Source organism: Callionymus lyra, chromosome 13, assembly GCF_982586985.1.
Source record: "Callionymus lyra chromosome 13, fCalLyr1.hap1.1, whole genome shotgun sequence".
In the NCBI taxonomy this organism is placed as follows: domain Eukaryota; kingdom Metazoa; phylum Chordata; class Actinopteri; order Syngnathiformes; family Callionymidae; genus Callionymus; species Callionymus lyra.
Window position 1 is genome coordinate 10,678,340 of NC_141830.1, and position 17,601 is coordinate 10,695,940.

Sequence of the window (17,601 nt, forward strand, 5' to 3'; positions counted from 1 at the left end):
AAGAGAGTGAGGGTGGTGAAGAAGAGAGTGAGGGTGGTGAAGAAGAGAGTGAGGGTGGTGAAGAAGAGAGTGAGGGTGGTGAAGAAGAGAGTGAGGGTGGGGAAGAAGAGAGTGAGGGTGGAGACGACTAGCAGCAAATAGTGACAGCAAAGCTTCAGACGCTGTGGTCCTGAAGTTAGAAGAGCCAGAGTTAAAGATAACAGATGTGATTTAGCAAATATAAATTAAAATGTCAGAGAAGATAAAGTTTATCATGAAAAAGAAAAGTTCAAAAATGGGAAGAAATAAAACCCCTTTTTTCCATCATTTCACTGAAGCAAACACGAGTTCATGTACATCAACAACGTGATTATTAGTTCCAGACATTTTATTGTGGCGGGAGAACTGGACGATGAAACAGGAAGTGACAGAAGTCTGGTGCAGAGAAGCGTCGACTCGAGTCGTCTTTACATTCTTTATTGTTCAAGGTTGGAGCATCATAGTAAAATAAGTTACACGTCGTCTTGTAACGCTGAAATTCTCGACCTCCCTTTTGTGTGTGTAAAATAATTTCCACAGGAAATGACATCATCATCATCATCATCATCATCATCATCATCATCATCATCAAACACGTTTTCCCTCCAATTCAATGTCATTTTTCTTAAACCAATACATTTCTTCGATTATTGCACGATTCAGAGTCACATGATCACGTCAATCATCTGAAGGACCAGTTGCAGCTTTTATTTCGTGACACAATCGCCCTCTAGGGTAAGTGACGGGCGAGGGGGGGGGCGCGGGGTGAGGGGTCAAGTCTGAGTCAGGGGTTTTAAGGCTAGACTGGCGCCGGCCGCGCCGAGTCCTGAGAAGAGTCCTGCCTCAGGGGCCGGTCCTGACCGGGACCCGCAGAGGGCGGAGCCGCACCGGGGGGGACGTGGCCGTACATGTGTGCAGGGTGGGGCGGGGGGCCGGGGGGTAAGTCCATCGGGGGTCCGGAGAAGCGCATGTCCGGAGGGAAGGGGCCCCGGGGACCCATCGGACCTCGGACACCTGAGAGAGAAAGTAGTGTATTTAATGTCCAGGACTGTTGGCCAGCAGAGGGCGCTGCAGACTGTCAAACCTACCGTGCACAGGGGGTCCGTAGAAGTGCGGGGGGGCCGGACGGAAATGTGGCGGGGGTGGACCTCGGAGATCCATGTAGGGACCCGGACCTGGCCTGGGGGCGTACGTGTGTCCGTTTGCGGGACGAGGGCCGACCTCTGACCCCATGGGTGCCGGCAGGGGCATCCCCGGGTGTCCGTTAGGAGGGAGAGGCGGTCCATGGAGCCCCGGGTGGTACTGGCCCGGGCGAGGAGGTCTGTACGCCCCAGGAGGAGGAACCCCGGGACCGGGCGGAGGTCCGTGCAGCAGAGGCCCAGGGGAGTCCCTGATGGGGGAGGCCAGGAAAGAGCCGGGACCCTGGAAGACACGACCCACGCCATGAGAAAAAGTCGCCTCAAGAGTTTCAGATCCCGAACCACACCCGGTGCTTTAATCACACGACCCAAGCCTGGATTAGTGTCCGTGCACGAGAGCAGTGAAGCCACCACAGGAAACACCTGCACACGCCTGCTGTACTCACAGGCTCGGGACCGTCAGCCGCAGCGTCGGCCTGAGACTCAGCGTTTATCTGAGGCTCGACTGCCTGAACACACATGAACACACTCAGTGTTCGAGGATCGTTTATCGTCATCATCCTTCTCAGCTGAACGCGTCAATCAAACACATCCTGCTTTTGGAGTTGCGGGAATCGTAGCTGTAATTTCCTGCTTTTGGGACGGAACCTGAACGCACCATCAGATCCCGAGACTATTTTTTTAATTATTACATTCAACTCGTTCGAAAAAAAATGGACTTTAAAGCAACTTTAGTTAATTTTCTTGGAGCAAATTCATGGATGTACATCTGTGTCATGAGCATATTCTTCTGTACATTATTCTTTTTATTCATTAATTCAATAATTTGTATATTAAAATGCATTTCTTTAAATAATTGATTTACATTTTTTCCAAATACATTTTTAACACAGCCTTTGATCGGTGTTAAAAATCATAATAACTAAAAAATAAAATAAATAAATTGTCGCATTTTAAATTCCACACATTAGTTTTTACTAATTTAATTTAAAATGGGATAATTTTTTTCATTTTATTTTTAAGCACTGCCATGATAGAAAAAAGGTTTGATCAAGTATAAGTTACATTTTGTCTAGTGACATAATTATACCATTATAACATTTATACAGCATATTGAATTTGAAAACATCGATTCCATCCAATTTTCCTTCATTATTGGAATTTAAATATCGAAACCATAAATGTATAAAATGCATTTATTTGATTGAGAAATATCTCAATTTTAAAGATCAATTGCTAAAGAAAAACAACTTCTACCTTTCAATATACAAACATATTGAATACATTATTCAAAATATGTATTAATTGCTAAAGAAGACACAAAAATCAAGAACATTTTATTTAGAAATAAGAAGACATTTGATCGACTTTAACCTCTGATTAATATGATGAGCTATTTTTCTTTGGCGAGTTGATAAACATTTGAAGGGTTAAATAATTATTCTGATGTTGAAAAAGTGTTAAACTTACAGGTGTGTCCATGTGGGTCGGGGACGAGCTTCTGGGTCCTGACATGTCTACAAACAAAAGAGTGGGTTTGAGCTTTAAAAACAAGAAGAGAGAAGAAGATGTCGACTCACCCATCCCGGACATGAGCTTGGCGTCGGGGTAACGCCCGTGAGGGTCCGACGGGGGTCGTGGACCTGAAGTGAACAAGACGCGGGTTCAATGAAGGGAACATTTAACAAGTCAGGTGGGAAGACGAGTGAAGAAGTCGGGGATGCTGGATGAAAAAAGAAAGTTCTGCAGGAGAAGAGGGTCCCGGAGGAGGATAAAGAATAAAAAAAAGAAGGTGGAAGGAGAGTGTTCAGGCGGAGCTGGTCGGGTCCTGGACTCACCATACGGGTCAACTCTTCGCCCTAGAGGGGCCGATGGAGGTCTCCTGGGGCCCTCGATCATGATGGGAGGGGACGGAGCTCCCCCACTCACAGGTGAGGGTCCGTACGAGTCACCTGTCGAGGTTGACCATGGAAAAAAAGGAAGTTGGAAGAAACGCTGTGATCAGACGGTGAGTTAGGATCGTGAGTCCAGGAGGGAAAATCTAACACTTCTTCTCCTCCGTCCGTGACTTCGAACCCTGGAAATGGCAACAAGAGCTCGGAGGCGAGCGAGCGGCTTTACCTTGACGCTGGCCGGCAGCTTGTCCCGAGCTGGGTCTGAAGAGAGGAGCTCGTCGCTCGTTCAGCTGGGAGGACGCGATGGCGAGTCTGTGGGACGAGAGGAAACACATCAGTGACATCACAATATTGAAGGTTGAATTTGACATTTTTTTATTGAAAGAATCACATTTAAAAAAATATATATTCCCAAAAAGAAATTAACTTTTTTTTTCTCAATTCAAAAGCAACCATTTTCAAACGTTGACAAAGTAAAAATGTATAAAATAAATCAATAATAATTGTATTTAATCCGTTTTTAAAGGCTGCTTTAATGTACAAGTCTTTTGTTATATTGCATTTTATATACATTTATTTCATTCACTCTACTGTATCCTGTTGACGCCACAAAGAAATTCCTGAGTTTGATTGTCGTTCCGTTGTAACAAACTGTAAATAAAGTTTTGATCAATATTTCAAACGTCTGAATTTAAATGAGACACAAAATAAAGCACTGAGTCTTGTGTCTCAGGGAATGAAATAAATAAGAAAAAATATGTGATACATAATAATTAAAATATTAAAGACTAGTGAGTTTTTTTTTTACAAGGCAGGGGGAGTATAGCTATGATTAGCTACATTTCTTTCAGATATTTGAGCTGAAAATATCATTGATAGCCACCATGTTCGTGGGTTGCGAGCTCAGCACTCGTGTCACAAGGGCATCAGGACTTCCTGTGGATCTTAACGCGAGGACCAGCACATCTCTAACGCTCATCTCCAGGTCCTGCAGACACTCACTTCTCTCGCAGCTTCGACAACTCGATCTTCTCCTTGTTCAGAGCTTGCTCTGCGCTGCGAGCCTTCAGCCAGTTCGAGTGAGTCTTGTTCTCCAGATCTTTAATCTGAAACAAAAACATTAGGATCAGAGGAAACAACTAATGATCCTTCACTCCAGACGGACCTGTTCTTTGTAGACCTCCTCGGTCTTCTTCAGCTGCTCCTCCATTTCACTGATGCGCTGCCTGAAGACCTTCACCTGCTCCTCGGCTTCCACGGCTTTCCCTCCCACCTCCGTCAACAAGCTCTCTTTGCTCTGGCGCTCCAGCTCCTCCTTGGTTAACCTCCTGCACCGCAGCAGAAACACCTTCGATCAACTGCGTTCGCAGCCTCTTTCTTTCCTACATGTTGCCCTTAAGTCAAACATCTGGATCACTGGTCGAGGCTTCACTCACTGCTGCAGAGCACTTTCTTTCTGCTGGTACATCTCCACCATGATCTCGTTCTTCTGCTGGAGAATCTTGAACTGGTTCTCGATGTGGCTCTTCTTGCTCTTGAGGGTTCCGATCTCCTGCTCCAGCTCCTGGTGTTGCTCTGCAGCACAACACAAAAGTCGTGAAAGCCACCGTACTACAAGAAGCAAAACGTTTCTACCTTCCAGTGCTTTTCTAGCCTTCTCTTCGTTCAGCAGTTTGGTCATGAAGCGATCCCTCTCCTCTTCGATCACCGCCAGGGTCGTCTGCACCTGAGAGGGAACAAACATCTTAAGATCTCTACTTGAGGAAGAAATCGTGCGGGAATGTTGTCGTCCTACCCGGGAGACGTCCATCATCTGCTTGATCCTGCTCTGCAAGACCGCCTTCTTCTCTGCGCGACAGTAAAATACAGAAACAGTCATGAGTTGATGCTGCAGATGAGCAGGAATAAAATAAATATAAGCAGAACAACACAAAATGTGCTCAAGTCTTTAGAAAAAAGTTAATAAAACTTCCACAGGATATAAGAGCCAACACTTGTACGTTCATCAACTACACTTCTTTCCAATAATTAAAAAAGGTAATGTAATATTTTTAATTAGTAGCCTTTTAAATTCAATAAAAAATGTGGGTATAATACTGCAAACATTTATTTAATACCCTTTTTTAAAGTTATTGAAATAACGCCAAAATCTGTGTTAAAATAAAATGTATTCCTTTTGAAAATTTAATATATTTCATATTCAATTATCAAGATGAAAATCCCATTCAACCTTTAAATATAAACAAGTATTGAATTTAAATATTAAAAAAAACAAAACATGTTAAATAAAAAAAAACATTTGACATTTAAAATAATAAATTCAACTACACAATATTCTGATGGCAGTCTGATCTATTATCTATTGATGATGCAGTAGATAAAACTCAATAAGTTAATCATTATTATTTAATCAAGTTGAAAATATATATTATTTTTGCATATATATGGCTTTTCACAAAAAAATTACGTGTGAATATAAAAAGACTTTTAGGAATCTTGATCCACAAGTTGCACAGTAATGAAGTAATAAAGTCTTATTAACTCGTTCTTATTTCAGAATAAATAAACTTAAAAACAATATTCACATTTTTGCAGAGTTCAGTTTTTGTACTTCATTTATTAAAGAAAATAATAGTAAAACACATTAGATGTAAAAGAGCCGTCGACACCTTCACGACCATCAAGAGCAAGTGGACAAGTGTGGAGAAAAGGTTCTCACCTGGCGCGGCATCACCGTTGGCCAACATATTGTCTCCTTTCTGAAGGTCGCATGCTTCAATGGTCGCTAGCAGGTCTGACAAAACCTGAAAGCAACGGTCACGTGATCAGTTTCTTAAATGATGATGAGAAATCATGAAGATGGCGGTGAAGACTGACCTCCAGGCTGTGATCCTTCTGCGCCAGAGTGTCTTCCAGCTCCTTCTGAGACTTCTGGTAGACCCTGATCTGTTCACTCAGCTGCGTGTGTTTGTCCTCCCAGTCTTTAATTGTGGATTTTAACTGGTGAAAATTGTCAAACAATAGGTTTTTAAGAGCAAGTTGTGACGAATTATTATAAAGTCTTTCGCCTACCGTTTTGTTTTCTTCTTTGAGGATTGTGTAATCTTTCTGGAGATCTTTCTGCTGAGCGCTTCGGGCATCTTCGCGAATCTTGGCCTCGTCGAGGAGAACGTTGGTCTATGAGACAACATGTACGATTTAAACGACCGGCAGAAGCAAACGATCAAAGGGTGAAGCAACCATCTGTACCTTGGCCAACGCTTCCTGGATCTTTTTCCTGCTGAGCTGCAGTTTTTCGTTTGACTTTTCCAGTTTCTGGATCTGTTAGAGAAACAACGTCATGATGATGACAAACGCGGACATTTGGACATTGTAAGAACCGCAGTTATTGTTCTGTTTACATGAAAGAACAGAATAAAAACAAACCCTGGTTTCGTTCTGCTGCGTGCTCTCTCGCTCCTCTTCCAGTAGTTTTGTATATTCCATCTTCTCCAGGTGCATTCTGTTATTTTGAGTTTCAGATTCCAAAATCTGACCCTGTAAATACACAATCTCAGAGTGAGACGAGCAAAGAAGGTTTATGTTGACAGTTAATAATCTGCTGCTGACATCTTGCATTTTGAACAACAACTTTAACGATCATAACGTGAAATGCAAAGACAAGTGACTCATAATTTAACATCTTAAATAATCTACCCAGATTTGTCACATCTTTTTAAATCCATAAGAAAACATTTAGGGAATAAGAACTTTACCTCCAATGCTTCAATCTTTTTCACTGTGCAATTGATATTCTCTGCAGACAATTTTTGATCTTCCTTCAGTTCTTCGGTCTAGAATAAAATCGAACATGTCATGAGAACATTCTTAAATTATGATTTCACTTTGTAGACGCTTCTTACGCATTTCTGGAGTTCAGTTATTTTCTGCAAAGCGTCATTCTTTTCTTTTTTCAGAGCCTGTATCTGCTCTGCTATTTTCTTCTCATCAACTATGGAGAAGAAAAAAAAAAAGTGTCAACGTTGTGTCATACAAGTGTTAGAATATGTTTAACTTACCAAGATATTCTTTTCTCTTAACCTGCATGGGGGAAAAATGGAAAGAAGAAATATGTAACGGGTTAATCCCCAGCTTTGTGTTTAAACTCAACTAGATTTAGAACTTGTGGCCAAACTTACCGACAACACAGTTCTCCAAAAAAACACAACAAAAGTCATGACGCCGACTGAGGCTGTGACGACAACAGCCTGCCAAGGAAGACCGAAAAACGTTTCAGCGGGTTTCCAGTCCTCAGGCAAGAGTGAAATCATCTGGAAGCATGAATGGAAATGATTTACTTATATTTTCAAGAATACACAGATCATTGCTCAGATTAAAGGGTTAGTTGAGTAAAGATTGAATTATGGGTGAACTATCACTTTAAACTTGAACATTGGTCCTCAGGTCAAACGGTTAACTAAATTAAGCCTGTTTAGTTTTTTTTTAATGTTGCCATATTTGGATAAGAGGCAACAAATCAATAATAAAACCTGCACACGTTCAAACGGTTACGTAAATGACGGAACATTACACCACTAACAAAGCTCATGTATAAACAACCTGCAAAATATTCGAATGAAACCAAAAACACAAATAAAATACCTTTAAAGAACCATAGCTTTGCTGCTACTAAAATAAATGTGTATGTAACTACTGTATTTAAACAACTAGATTTAAGATACATTAAGATTTAGTAGTAACAATGTTTTAATATTAAGTATACAGTATTTGCCTACTTAAAATGAAGAAGAAAAAAATGATTATATCTATTCATTTATAAGCTATAGATAAAAGGTACCATTGTTTTGTGTAATTCCTTTTTTTTGTTTTCAAGTCTTTAAAGTTTCCTCACCAAATACACAACCGCTCCTTCTTCTCTTACTCAAATAAGTACTTGGTAAACAGAAAAATGTTTCTTTCTAATGAATACAATTAAACAATAGTTATTTGACAGGAAAGAAGATTTAATCAGATTAACGATCAACAATGAACGTGGCCTTCATAAACTAATCCAACACAAACGCTTGAACCAGACACTTTTCCCCCTCAACAAACAGACCACACACAACAATGATCACAACAATGATCCTCACAAATAAAGTCTGAACAGTCAGACAATAGATGAGAACTTTTGAGCAACACAAACATCAATGAAGCTCGTGTTCAACTGGACTCGTTGGCTCATATCAACAAGGTTGTAGTAACACGTCAGCAGCCACCACAGCAGAATAAACACAACAATATGCTGCTACTAAACTGCACTTACGTGTTGAAGATGGTTGAGGAAAAACACGTACATGTGTTCCGGGTCCATCACATGTCGTGTGAGACTCTCCATGTTTCAATGTTTGTTTGTTTTTTAGCCAAATTATTCTACTTGCTAGTTTGACAGATGTAAATCTTGCTAGCTCGTTAGCTTGTCCTGACGTCAATAACGTCTGAGAGCATGCAGACAGAAGCAGGACACTATATAAAAATGTATATTTCTGACGAAATATATATATTCAATTTACAATTTTAAAGTTTACAGAGTCGGTGGTTAGAACGCGTTAATCGTCGTGGTGCGTTCACTAAATAAATGAGAAAAATAGAAATCCCCGCTTTACAAAATCCATTGTCCCTAAAAAATTAAAACGTGTATATGTATATTTCCTAGTTTGTATTATCGAATGAAAAAACGTTGAGAAAATCTACGTCTTAAAACGAGCGGCTTCCGGCTGAGAAATAAGCAGCAGCAGCTCAACCCCGGCTGACGTGAACTTCAGCCTGCAGGGGGCGGGGCGAGAGGCGTTCAGGTGCTGTCGGAAATCTTACAACAACAAAGAGTTCCTTCTTGACAAGAAAGTACGCTCGCGATAAACAAAACAATGACAAAAGATGGAAATACATATAACAATGCAAACATAGAAACATGTCCGATTGAGACGTTGATATTTTCTGAGAGTTACAAAGCTTTGGCCAAGATAAGCTGCTTTACTAGGATCGACTGTTGGCCAAGATGCTAAAGGAAAGTTACAGCCAATTTAATATTTTACAAATTAAATAAAGTAGATCCTTTTAAGTTGGAAAACACTCTCAAAATAAATAAAGGAAAGATGTTTAGAGAGAAACTAAAACTCATTTACCTTACCTTAGAGCTAAGAAACTCTAATACAGAAAACTAAAATAATAAAATTACTGAAATAATCTGCGCTTCTACTCACCTCAATGGCCGTCTCCATTACTTTTGCCATCATCATGTTAAAGAGGCATCCAGTGTAAACAAATCCAGTTGACCATATTCCAACTTCCTCCTCGTGAATATCAGACACAGGATCAATGAGGTCCAAGTGTTCTGTCGGCAGAAACACAGCAATTGCATTAAACCAAAAGTTTAGCCACCGACGTCATACCTGTAAACTCACCTGTGGGAGAACTCTCGACTTCCACACTCAGGCCCATGTCCAGTGGATTCTCCAGAGTATCTTGTGGCACTTTCTGAGGCTCTTTAGTCTCAAAACGTTGCTCATCCTTCTTGTTGACATTAAAGTGAGCACTTTCCTCTTTCATGCTCACGTCAGCAGTGGGGTACACTTCTTCGATGACAGGCTCCTCTGGGGTCTCAGCTGGCTTTTCCCCAGCATCTGTATGGTTGTCAAAACTGTCTTCTGCTGCAATGTCATGGTGGCTTTCTTCCACTGAGGCACCGGAGTCTGCTGCAATGATAAGAAAACACTGGAGATATAAAGGTGGCCAATTCTTGAAAAACATTCATCATGGCACTGATGACAGTCTTCTATACATCTTATGTTCTCCTACTACTCTGTAACAGTTTTCTCCACCTTTTCCACCATGCCTTCACTCTCTTCTTCACCTACATTTATTTTCTTAACTTCCTTATGATTGACCCCAAATACATATTGGCGTCTCCTTTTTTTATTTGAACAAATACTAATTCATTATAATTAATAAAGCTCCACACTACCTTCTGTGACGAGGTTCTCCTCCAAACTGTCATTGATCATTTCCTTGTGATCCACAGCTATAAGGACGTCAACAAAGTCCATTTGCGGAACGCTTGGTTTGTCCTCAACAACCGTGACATTGGAGCCATCAACATCCAGGTCGTGTTCATCTATAGAAAGTAGAAATATTAGTGTTATCGGAGTCAGCAGGAACAGAACTGACATCAAACTGCAGATAAACTCACGCTCTACATTTTATATTACGGACGCATCTTAATGTCTAACCGAGGACTTGTTTTATGACTCACTTAACATTATTTTTTATATACATTTTAATTCCCAATTACATTTGAAAAAGAAAAAAACTCAAGGTTTCAGCATATTTAATCGTATTTACATTCATATTGAACATTCTGTTTTGACCCAACTTTAATTGATGTCAACTGTTTTATCATTCTGTCATATTATGGTAGAAATGTGCTCAAATACACTTTTTAAACCAATCAACCCACCTTGAATGACTTCTTCTTCCTTTTCCTGAGCTAAAGGTGTGCTGTCTCTGGCTGTCGAATATTTCTGACGGAGTTTAAATCCCAACTCCTGAAACTCGTCTAGTACCTCCGTCTCCTCGTCGACCAAGTCTTGCTCAACTTGATCGTCTTTCATTTTAATCCGCTCATCCAGCATGATCTCAACCTCATCCAAAATCATGTTTTCCGAGGCTTCGAGAATTCGCTCCAGAGTGTTTTCAATGTCCTGCACCGTGTCTGACTGCGTCTGTCGAGCGGCTTGCAGCTCCAGGTCCAAGTCGGTGTACAAAGACTCAATTTTGTAGAGATTTTTGAGGCTGAGGAACCTCCGGAAGCGAGTCATGCTCTCCTCAGAGAAGTAAGTCCAGAGAAGAGTCAGTCTCCTGATGCTCTCGCTGTACTCGGGTTGCCGAGGAGGATCGACACTTACTGGTGAACGATCTTTGGTATTTGTAATATCTGGTTGTTCATCGTGGGTCGGTTCTTGTGACTCAAAAATAGCATTTTCATCCTCTAGTAGCTCTTCAACTGTTTCATGTTCAGAGACCACATCTTCAGCCTTTGTTTGCTCTGTTGATTCAAACAAGTTATTTTCAGGTTCCATATCTTCTTCCACTCGGTCGACTTTTATCAAACTATCATCAGCGATTTCTGGCGAATGCAATTGCTCCTCTTCTTCTGGTTCTTTGACAGTCTTATCTTCAGTTGCTTCAATTTCAGAGTCCAGAAGAGCCTCCTGACTAGGTGCATCGGTCGCTTCAACATCTGCATTTTTTAAATCCTCTTGTTCTAGAGAATCAGCAACATCTGTTTCCACTTCAAGAGTTGTGTTGTCTTCTGCAGGCTGCGACTCTTGATCCAGAGGTTCGTTATAAACCTGAGGTTCTTCATAAACTTCTCCAAAAGGTGGAGTTTTAGGGTCACTGTCCAATTCCTCCATTTCCACAGCGTTTGAGTCTTGGTTGTCTTCAACTGGATCTGGACCTTGTGGAAATCCTGTTATTGGTTCTTTGTCCTTCTTCAATTCATCAAAACTAAGTGGTGTTTGAGTTTCATCGAGATCATCGTCGTCGTCATCGCTTTCGTCATCTAAATCAGAGCCACCTGTCTCAGGCCGTTCTCCACCCATCACAACCGAAAAGACTGAATCTCCAAGTTTGGTCCACATGCCTTTTTCTTCGCTTGTTTTGAGATCATGTTCTTCTCTTGGAGGATCTTCGCCATCTGATGTAGCAGTCGGCTCCTCGGAGAAGGACAACAGCAGAGGTTCAGAACCTGCTTCAGTGTCTTCACTCAGATATTTGGGTTGTTCTTCGATCTCATCCTCCTCTTCATTTGGAGAGGTTCTTTTGGTTGTGTCTGCATCCGTGGCAACAGCATCGAACGTTGACCCGAATGTGGTTTGAAGTTTTGGGATTTGCAATCCGTCAGATATAGTCACAGGGTCGTTCTTTTCCTCCTGTGGTGGTTCCTCTATTTCATGTTTAATTTTTGCTTCTTTGGCTTCACTGTTGGCTATATCTTGTGACCCATCATTCTCTTCTCTCTCTGGTTCAACAGGTAGAACCTCCTCCTCTACATCCTCTGTTGAAGGCGGTTCATCCGACATGGAGGCACTTGGATCATCAGCGACAACATCCTGCTCCTCAGCGCTATAAGGCTCGAACAGCAGTTTCCCGTCATCCTCTACCTCGTCTTCAGACGGTTTTGTATCAGCCTCGACTTCTTCAGGCACTTCTGTTTCTTCAATTTCGTCTCCTTTTGAAGAGCCCAGCAAATAATCCACATCATAATTATCGAATCTATCGAAACCAGTGTCAAAACAGACAAAATCGGTTTCCTGTGAAGAAGAAGTGGAATCAGAATAGATCTCTTAACACGTATTAATTCAATAAGCTCATTTTATACAAACCTCTGCTGAAACTTCATGTTCTTTTTCCGTGTAAACATGGTTTACTTCAATAAGATCCTTTGGAAAGTAGCCAAAGCTGTTCCCAATCTGCCGATAAAACATAAACAAAAACATAAACAATATTAGATATGGAGAAGAGCTTATGATTTTCATAGTCAAACAAACAAAAGGACAAATATGTAGTGAAACAACATGTTTCGTGAAGTTCGTAAGATGCATAGGGGTCGTAAAAGCTGATTTGTTTGCTCGGATTTCAACTTAAGCACAAGCTGGACCTGATAACCAGTTGAAAAGCACAGTGTAGCTCAGTTTTCATGACCTAGATCCACTTGTCCAGAGCAATGTCAGCTAGCATCATGAGTGACTGGACCATGAAAGAGAAAATTTGCTGGTACACTCATGTCTGTACCGCAAGATAGCGGTTTAATTAAAATACTATAATTTAATAAAATAAACAGAAGTGGCTATAACAACACAAAGCAGCTAAATAATTGTCACAGATGTCAAACTCAATCTTAAGGGCACAAAACTAAAAATAGACTCTGCAATCTGATATAATACCTTTGGCTCTTTTAGCTGTAATAAGAGCTTTACATGTCACGGTGCATTATGGGACACAGTGCCACACACCATGTATATAATAGGCCTTTCACATATATCAATAAACCCGTATGATGATTCACATTATTTAAAATCTACACTTACACTTCCTGCCCACATGTCAGTCCTCCTGCCTGACAGTTTGTAGTAAACGTAGACCATTTCTGACTCCTTGAATGACAAGAAGCGGCAGTCAGGTCCTGAGAAGTCTTGCACTGCTTTTCCACGACAGAGAAGCACTGAAAAAGAACAGAAAGGGGGGAAATGTTTGATTAGATCCGTTTTCCTTGTATCATGCTAATTTATGTATTCTTCAAATCTATTATGGTATAATAAATACAGTTTTATCTTTCTTCTTAACAGTTTTACGACCTTCTTATCTTCCTCCGTCATTGTAAAATGTCTCCAACAACAGACATAGTTTGACAGTGCCAGACAAGCATTATTTTTAAATACACCTGAACAGTGAAGTTTTGGTTTTATACGTGTGATTTTTTTTTCCTTCTTGGCTTACGCACACTGAACATACAGACTTATTTTTGGAATAATATACAATTAAAATATATTTTATAGATGGAAGACATTATTGCTTTGTTTTAACCGAACTATCTCCAACTTATATGTTGTAAATGTAACATAGATAAGATCAATTGGAATGTAAGAGAGAAAGAGATTCTTTTATATTACGATAAGCATGTTTTTCAACTCCATTAAAAATCCTGATGATTTAGGCTCTAGAATTTGTTGTGCCAATTACCTTTTGGAAACATCTTTAGTGGGAGTGCAACTGTTAGGGTTTCACATTGAATGTTGACCATGATCAGTTCAATTAATCTCCTCCAATCGTTACAACAATACTGTTGAAAATATGAAGATCTAAACTATCAAATGGGATGTTTTTGCTTTGGATCTTTCTGTACTTAATGTGAAAAATAGATAACACAAGAGGGAATACACAAAGTGGAAACAAATAAAACTATATATATATATATATATATATATATGGGGCTTTCTATTTAACTTATATTTTCCAAGGATTTGTATATATTTTACTCTTATTTGTTTTCAGGATTATTCCCTATATTAGGGAAGTTGTACATGAACATCCAGCATCTCCAAGTATAAATTGTTACAAATCGAAATTGTTCCAAGATGGCGACGCACAAATGTGCAGCAGCTTCTTGAGCTACTGGCTTGACAGCAAATAAAACTGCGATGATGGATTACTTTTATAAGAATATTTCACACCATAGAAAAACACCGCTCAGCTGAACTGATCAAATCAGTTTAGACATAATAACTGAAATACACAGACGGAATCTTCTAGGCCTGGTAGTTCAGCATTGAGATTAAGGAAAACATCATAAACACATTTGGAAAAAGAAAATATTACACAAGAAAGAAAAGAGGGCTTGCTTGCTAGTGAAGCTAATGTCTAAAAGAACACCAAACTCTCTTCTGGCAAACATCTGAAAATAAAACCAAGGTTAACAACAAGTCGGATTAAGTGTTCAACATCTACAGATCATGCTGTGAATGATGCCTTCAGGACTTCTTCCATCCTGATCCAACATGTTTTGCTCGATGTGCTGTCAGGCCTCAGGAACTTATGTTTTCTCCATTCATCATGAACGAAATGACAGTTAAACTCATTGAATCAAGTTACATTGATCACATATGTAATGTGTATTAAGCAAAAAAATGCTTTAGGTTTTAAGGTAATTTCCAGAAGTAGTAAGTAAGTAAGTAATTGTTTATTTGTATAGCGCTTTTCTAGACCAGGGTCACAAAGCGCTTAAACAATCAAAACAATATTCAATAAAGTATATACTTTAAAGATCAAGATAATACTGATAACACAACAGGAGTTCCAGAAAATCAAGGAAAAGCCTGAACAAATAAAAATGTCTTAAGATGTTTCTTAAAGGAGTCATTAAGTTAGCTAAATCTACCTAAATATCATGGATAGTGTCATCAGAATGTACTTTTAAATATAAAGTCGAGTTGGTTATGAACCTTGAATTGCTAAACAAAATACTTAAGTTAAATGGCGTTTTTTAAAACGTTATCTTTCCCAGGGTAACCCAAAACACATCTTTTAAATCCTCCATCTTTTTTTTTATATAAATAAGGAACAATCTCAAATTATTTAATTATAAATCATTTCCAGTGATGGCAAACAAATCCTGAAACGTTTTTCAACTGTGTTTTAATTTTATTTGCTCTAGAACCAGCTGGTGTCTAAAAAAGCTAACAAGCCGGCGGCTAGTTTAGCTGCTAACGTTAGCATAGTACGGCAGGCCGGAGCTGCCAGGCAACCGGCCAACTCTCGCTGCTACTGGGCATAAAAATCGGTTCGCGGGTCACGAACAGCGAGTGCGCCGAAGCAAATTCGGGTGTGTTGAGCAAACGTGGAAACACCAGCTCCAGCGATAAGACAAACAAACGCAGAAGGGAAAGCGGTGGTAAATATCAACAGGTCACAGGAGATAAGATGCTAGCCCCGGATGTGGGGGACAAGCATCCTGGAAGATGACAACAAACTTACTGCTGCACTCCTCGTCCGCGCATCTTTTCAAGTCCGAAAAGCGCCTCTCCAGCGCTGCCGTGGAAATAAAATTGAATAAAAGTAATAAAATGCCCTGTCGGTAGAAGTGTTTTGCTGCCATGTTTGCAAAACTGGTGGTGGTGGTGGGTGGGGGGGGGCTGAGAGCTGGAGCAGCTGGAGCGCGAGCTCTGGGGCCGACACGTCAGCAGAGGGGCCGTGGCCACCAGCGCCGCTCCTGTGATGGACACATTTCTGGGATGGATTTCAGTGAAACTGTGAATGAAAACCAACCAAAGTATACGAATAAAAAAACAACACACTTTTATTGAAACGTATTTTGGAAGTTGGAAAAAGTCCAAAACACACATTCAAATATAATCCCCCTCTGAGTCACTATAGAAACTTGTACTGCTAGTGTTTTAAACACAACATTTCTTGAACTAAATTCAATTCAATTCAATTTTATTTAAAGTGTCTTATCATAACAAAGTAATGTGAAGACACTATACAGTTGAAGTAACTATAGTTGATTAATGAAAAACAGATCCCAGCAATTCAACAAAGACCAAGAAGTGAAACACTGTGCAGTGAGCTATAGCGAGGAAAAACTTCCTTTTAGAAGGAAAAAACCTCGAGCAGAACCTGACTCATTGTTGACGGCCTCCTGCTTTGACCGGCCGGGAGGAAAGACAGATAGATAAGGAGAAGAGTGAGGGAGGATATAGTGAGAAGAAAAAAAAAGAGGAGAGTGTAGGAGAGTCCATGGAGGTGCTGGAGAGAACTCGGGATCTGATGACGTGGTGAAGATCCTGGATCCGCAGCAGCTCTGGAGGTAGGAAGGGAGAGAAATAAAAAGGTGTGGGTTTAAACTGCACAGGTGATGAATGTAATGCAGAAAAGAAGGATATACAGAGCTCAGTGTCTAAAACTCCTCCAGCATTCTCAGCCTATAGCAGCTAAGATAAACAGTTAAGTTGGTTATAGCAGCTAAAGATAAACAGTTAAGTTAGTTATAGGATTTATCGAAAAGTAAGGTTTTAAGATTGTTTTTAAACATAGAGAGGGTGTCTGTCCTCCGGACTGAAGCCGGTAGTTGGTTCCACAGCAGAGGGTCTTGAAAACTGAAGGCCCTGGCTCCAAATCTACATTTAGAGATTTGTGGTATAACTAATAGATAAGAGTTTAAGGATTGTAAGGTCCTAGAGGGTTGGTAAGTTTGGATAAAATACTTAATGTATGTTGGTGCTAGACCATGTAAGGCTTTATTAGAAGCCAATGTAGGGAAGACAGCACAGGGGAAATGTGTTCGCGCCTCTTAGTCTTAGTCAGGACAGGAACTAAACAAATATTCAACACATAAAGGAGACGTTTTTATTTGTTCAGGCTTTTCCTTGATTTTCTGGAACTCCTGTTGTGTTATCAGTTTTATCTTGACCTTTAAAGTATCTACTTTATTGAATATTGTTTTGATTGTTAAAGCGCTTTGTGACCCTGGTCTGGAAAAGCGCTACACAAATAAAAATTACTTACTTAGACAACAAGGACCAACAATGCTGCTCCTTTTTGTGTTCAACTTTTTTTGTTAAATGTTGTGAGTTACATACTTATAAAGGGTTGGGTCAAACTAACCAACAAAGATCAAATGTTAAAGTCTTCCTCTCCAAGAAGCATTAATTCCCTCATCATGACCATGTTTTGAACTTGTTACTTTATAAAGTTCCCGCCCGTCTGAAATTTTGGCGAAAAAAAGGTTACGAGAGCGGAGCCCATTATGATGTAATAATGGCTTCCCCAGCCAGCTCACGCCCCACTTTATTTTTTCGAGTCAGTTATTAGAGGTGGAGACTTCCGGGTTTGATGACGTTGCGTGACAGACCTTGATGCCTGACCAATCACGGTAGATGGTTATGGTAAACAAGATTTTGGCCTAGAGAAAAAGGTTTTTAAGTGCATTTTCATGTATATTTTAATGTAAA

The 17,601-nt window shown here is 40.2% G+C and overlaps 1 protein-coding gene across 3 annotated transcripts; it reads right to left on the bottom strand.

The window, feature by feature from the left end:
* Window positions 1-440: 440 nt before the first annotated feature.
* Window positions 441-15,769, bottom strand: mia3 (MIA SH3 domain ER export factor 3). Of its 3 annotated transcripts, XM_087805437.1 has the most exons (28): window positions 15,626-15,769; window positions 13,183-13,316; window positions 12,478-12,564; window positions 10,548-12,405; window positions 10,056-10,205; window positions 9,496-9,786; window positions 9,295-9,425; window positions 7,231-7,362; window positions 7,111-7,132; window positions 6,955-7,043; window positions 6,808-6,885; window positions 6,479-6,589; window positions 6,302-6,373; window positions 6,125-6,229; window positions 5,930-6,052; window positions 5,772-5,856; window positions 4,848-4,900; window positions 4,688-4,778; window positions 4,489-4,627; window positions 4,218-4,380; window positions 4,055-4,158; window positions 3,279-3,364; window positions 2,996-3,109; window positions 2,738-2,800; window positions 2,628-2,674; window positions 1,604-1,666; window positions 1,107-1,440; window positions 441-1,032 (listed from the first exon to the last, which is right to left on the bottom strand). In XM_087805437.1, exons 1-28 carry the CDS (start codon window positions 15,744-15,746, stop codon window positions 818-820), a joined length of 5,061 nt encoding a protein of 1,686 aa, XP_087661563.1. In that variant the 5' UTR covers window positions 15,747-15,769; the 3' UTR covers window positions 441-817. The 3 variants fall into 3 exon arrangements, with proteins under 3 accessions (XP_087661563.1, XP_087661565.1, XP_087661564.1); XM_087805439.1 differs by lacking the exon at window positions 1,604-1,666; XM_087805438.1 differs by lacking the exon at window positions 1,604-1,666 and having other exon boundaries at window positions 2,628-2,800.
* Between the last annotated feature and the right edge of the window lie 1,832 nt (window positions 15,770-17,601).

Bases quoted from the DNA above. Each gene is read 5' to 3' on its own strand.
- mia3 (XM_087805437.1), bottom strand. From the start codon at position 15,746: ATGGCAGCAAAACACTTCTACCGACAGGGCATTTTATTACTTTTATTC. The intron at 4,381-4,488 runs GTGAGTGAAGCC...GCTGCGGTGCAG, and splicing joins AAAGAAAGTGCTCTGCAGCA to GAGGTTAACCAAGGAGGAGC. The intron at 2,801-2,995 runs GTGAGTCCAGGA...TGTTCACTTCAG, and splicing joins GCGAAGAGTTGACCCGTATG to GTCCACGACCCCCGTCGGAC.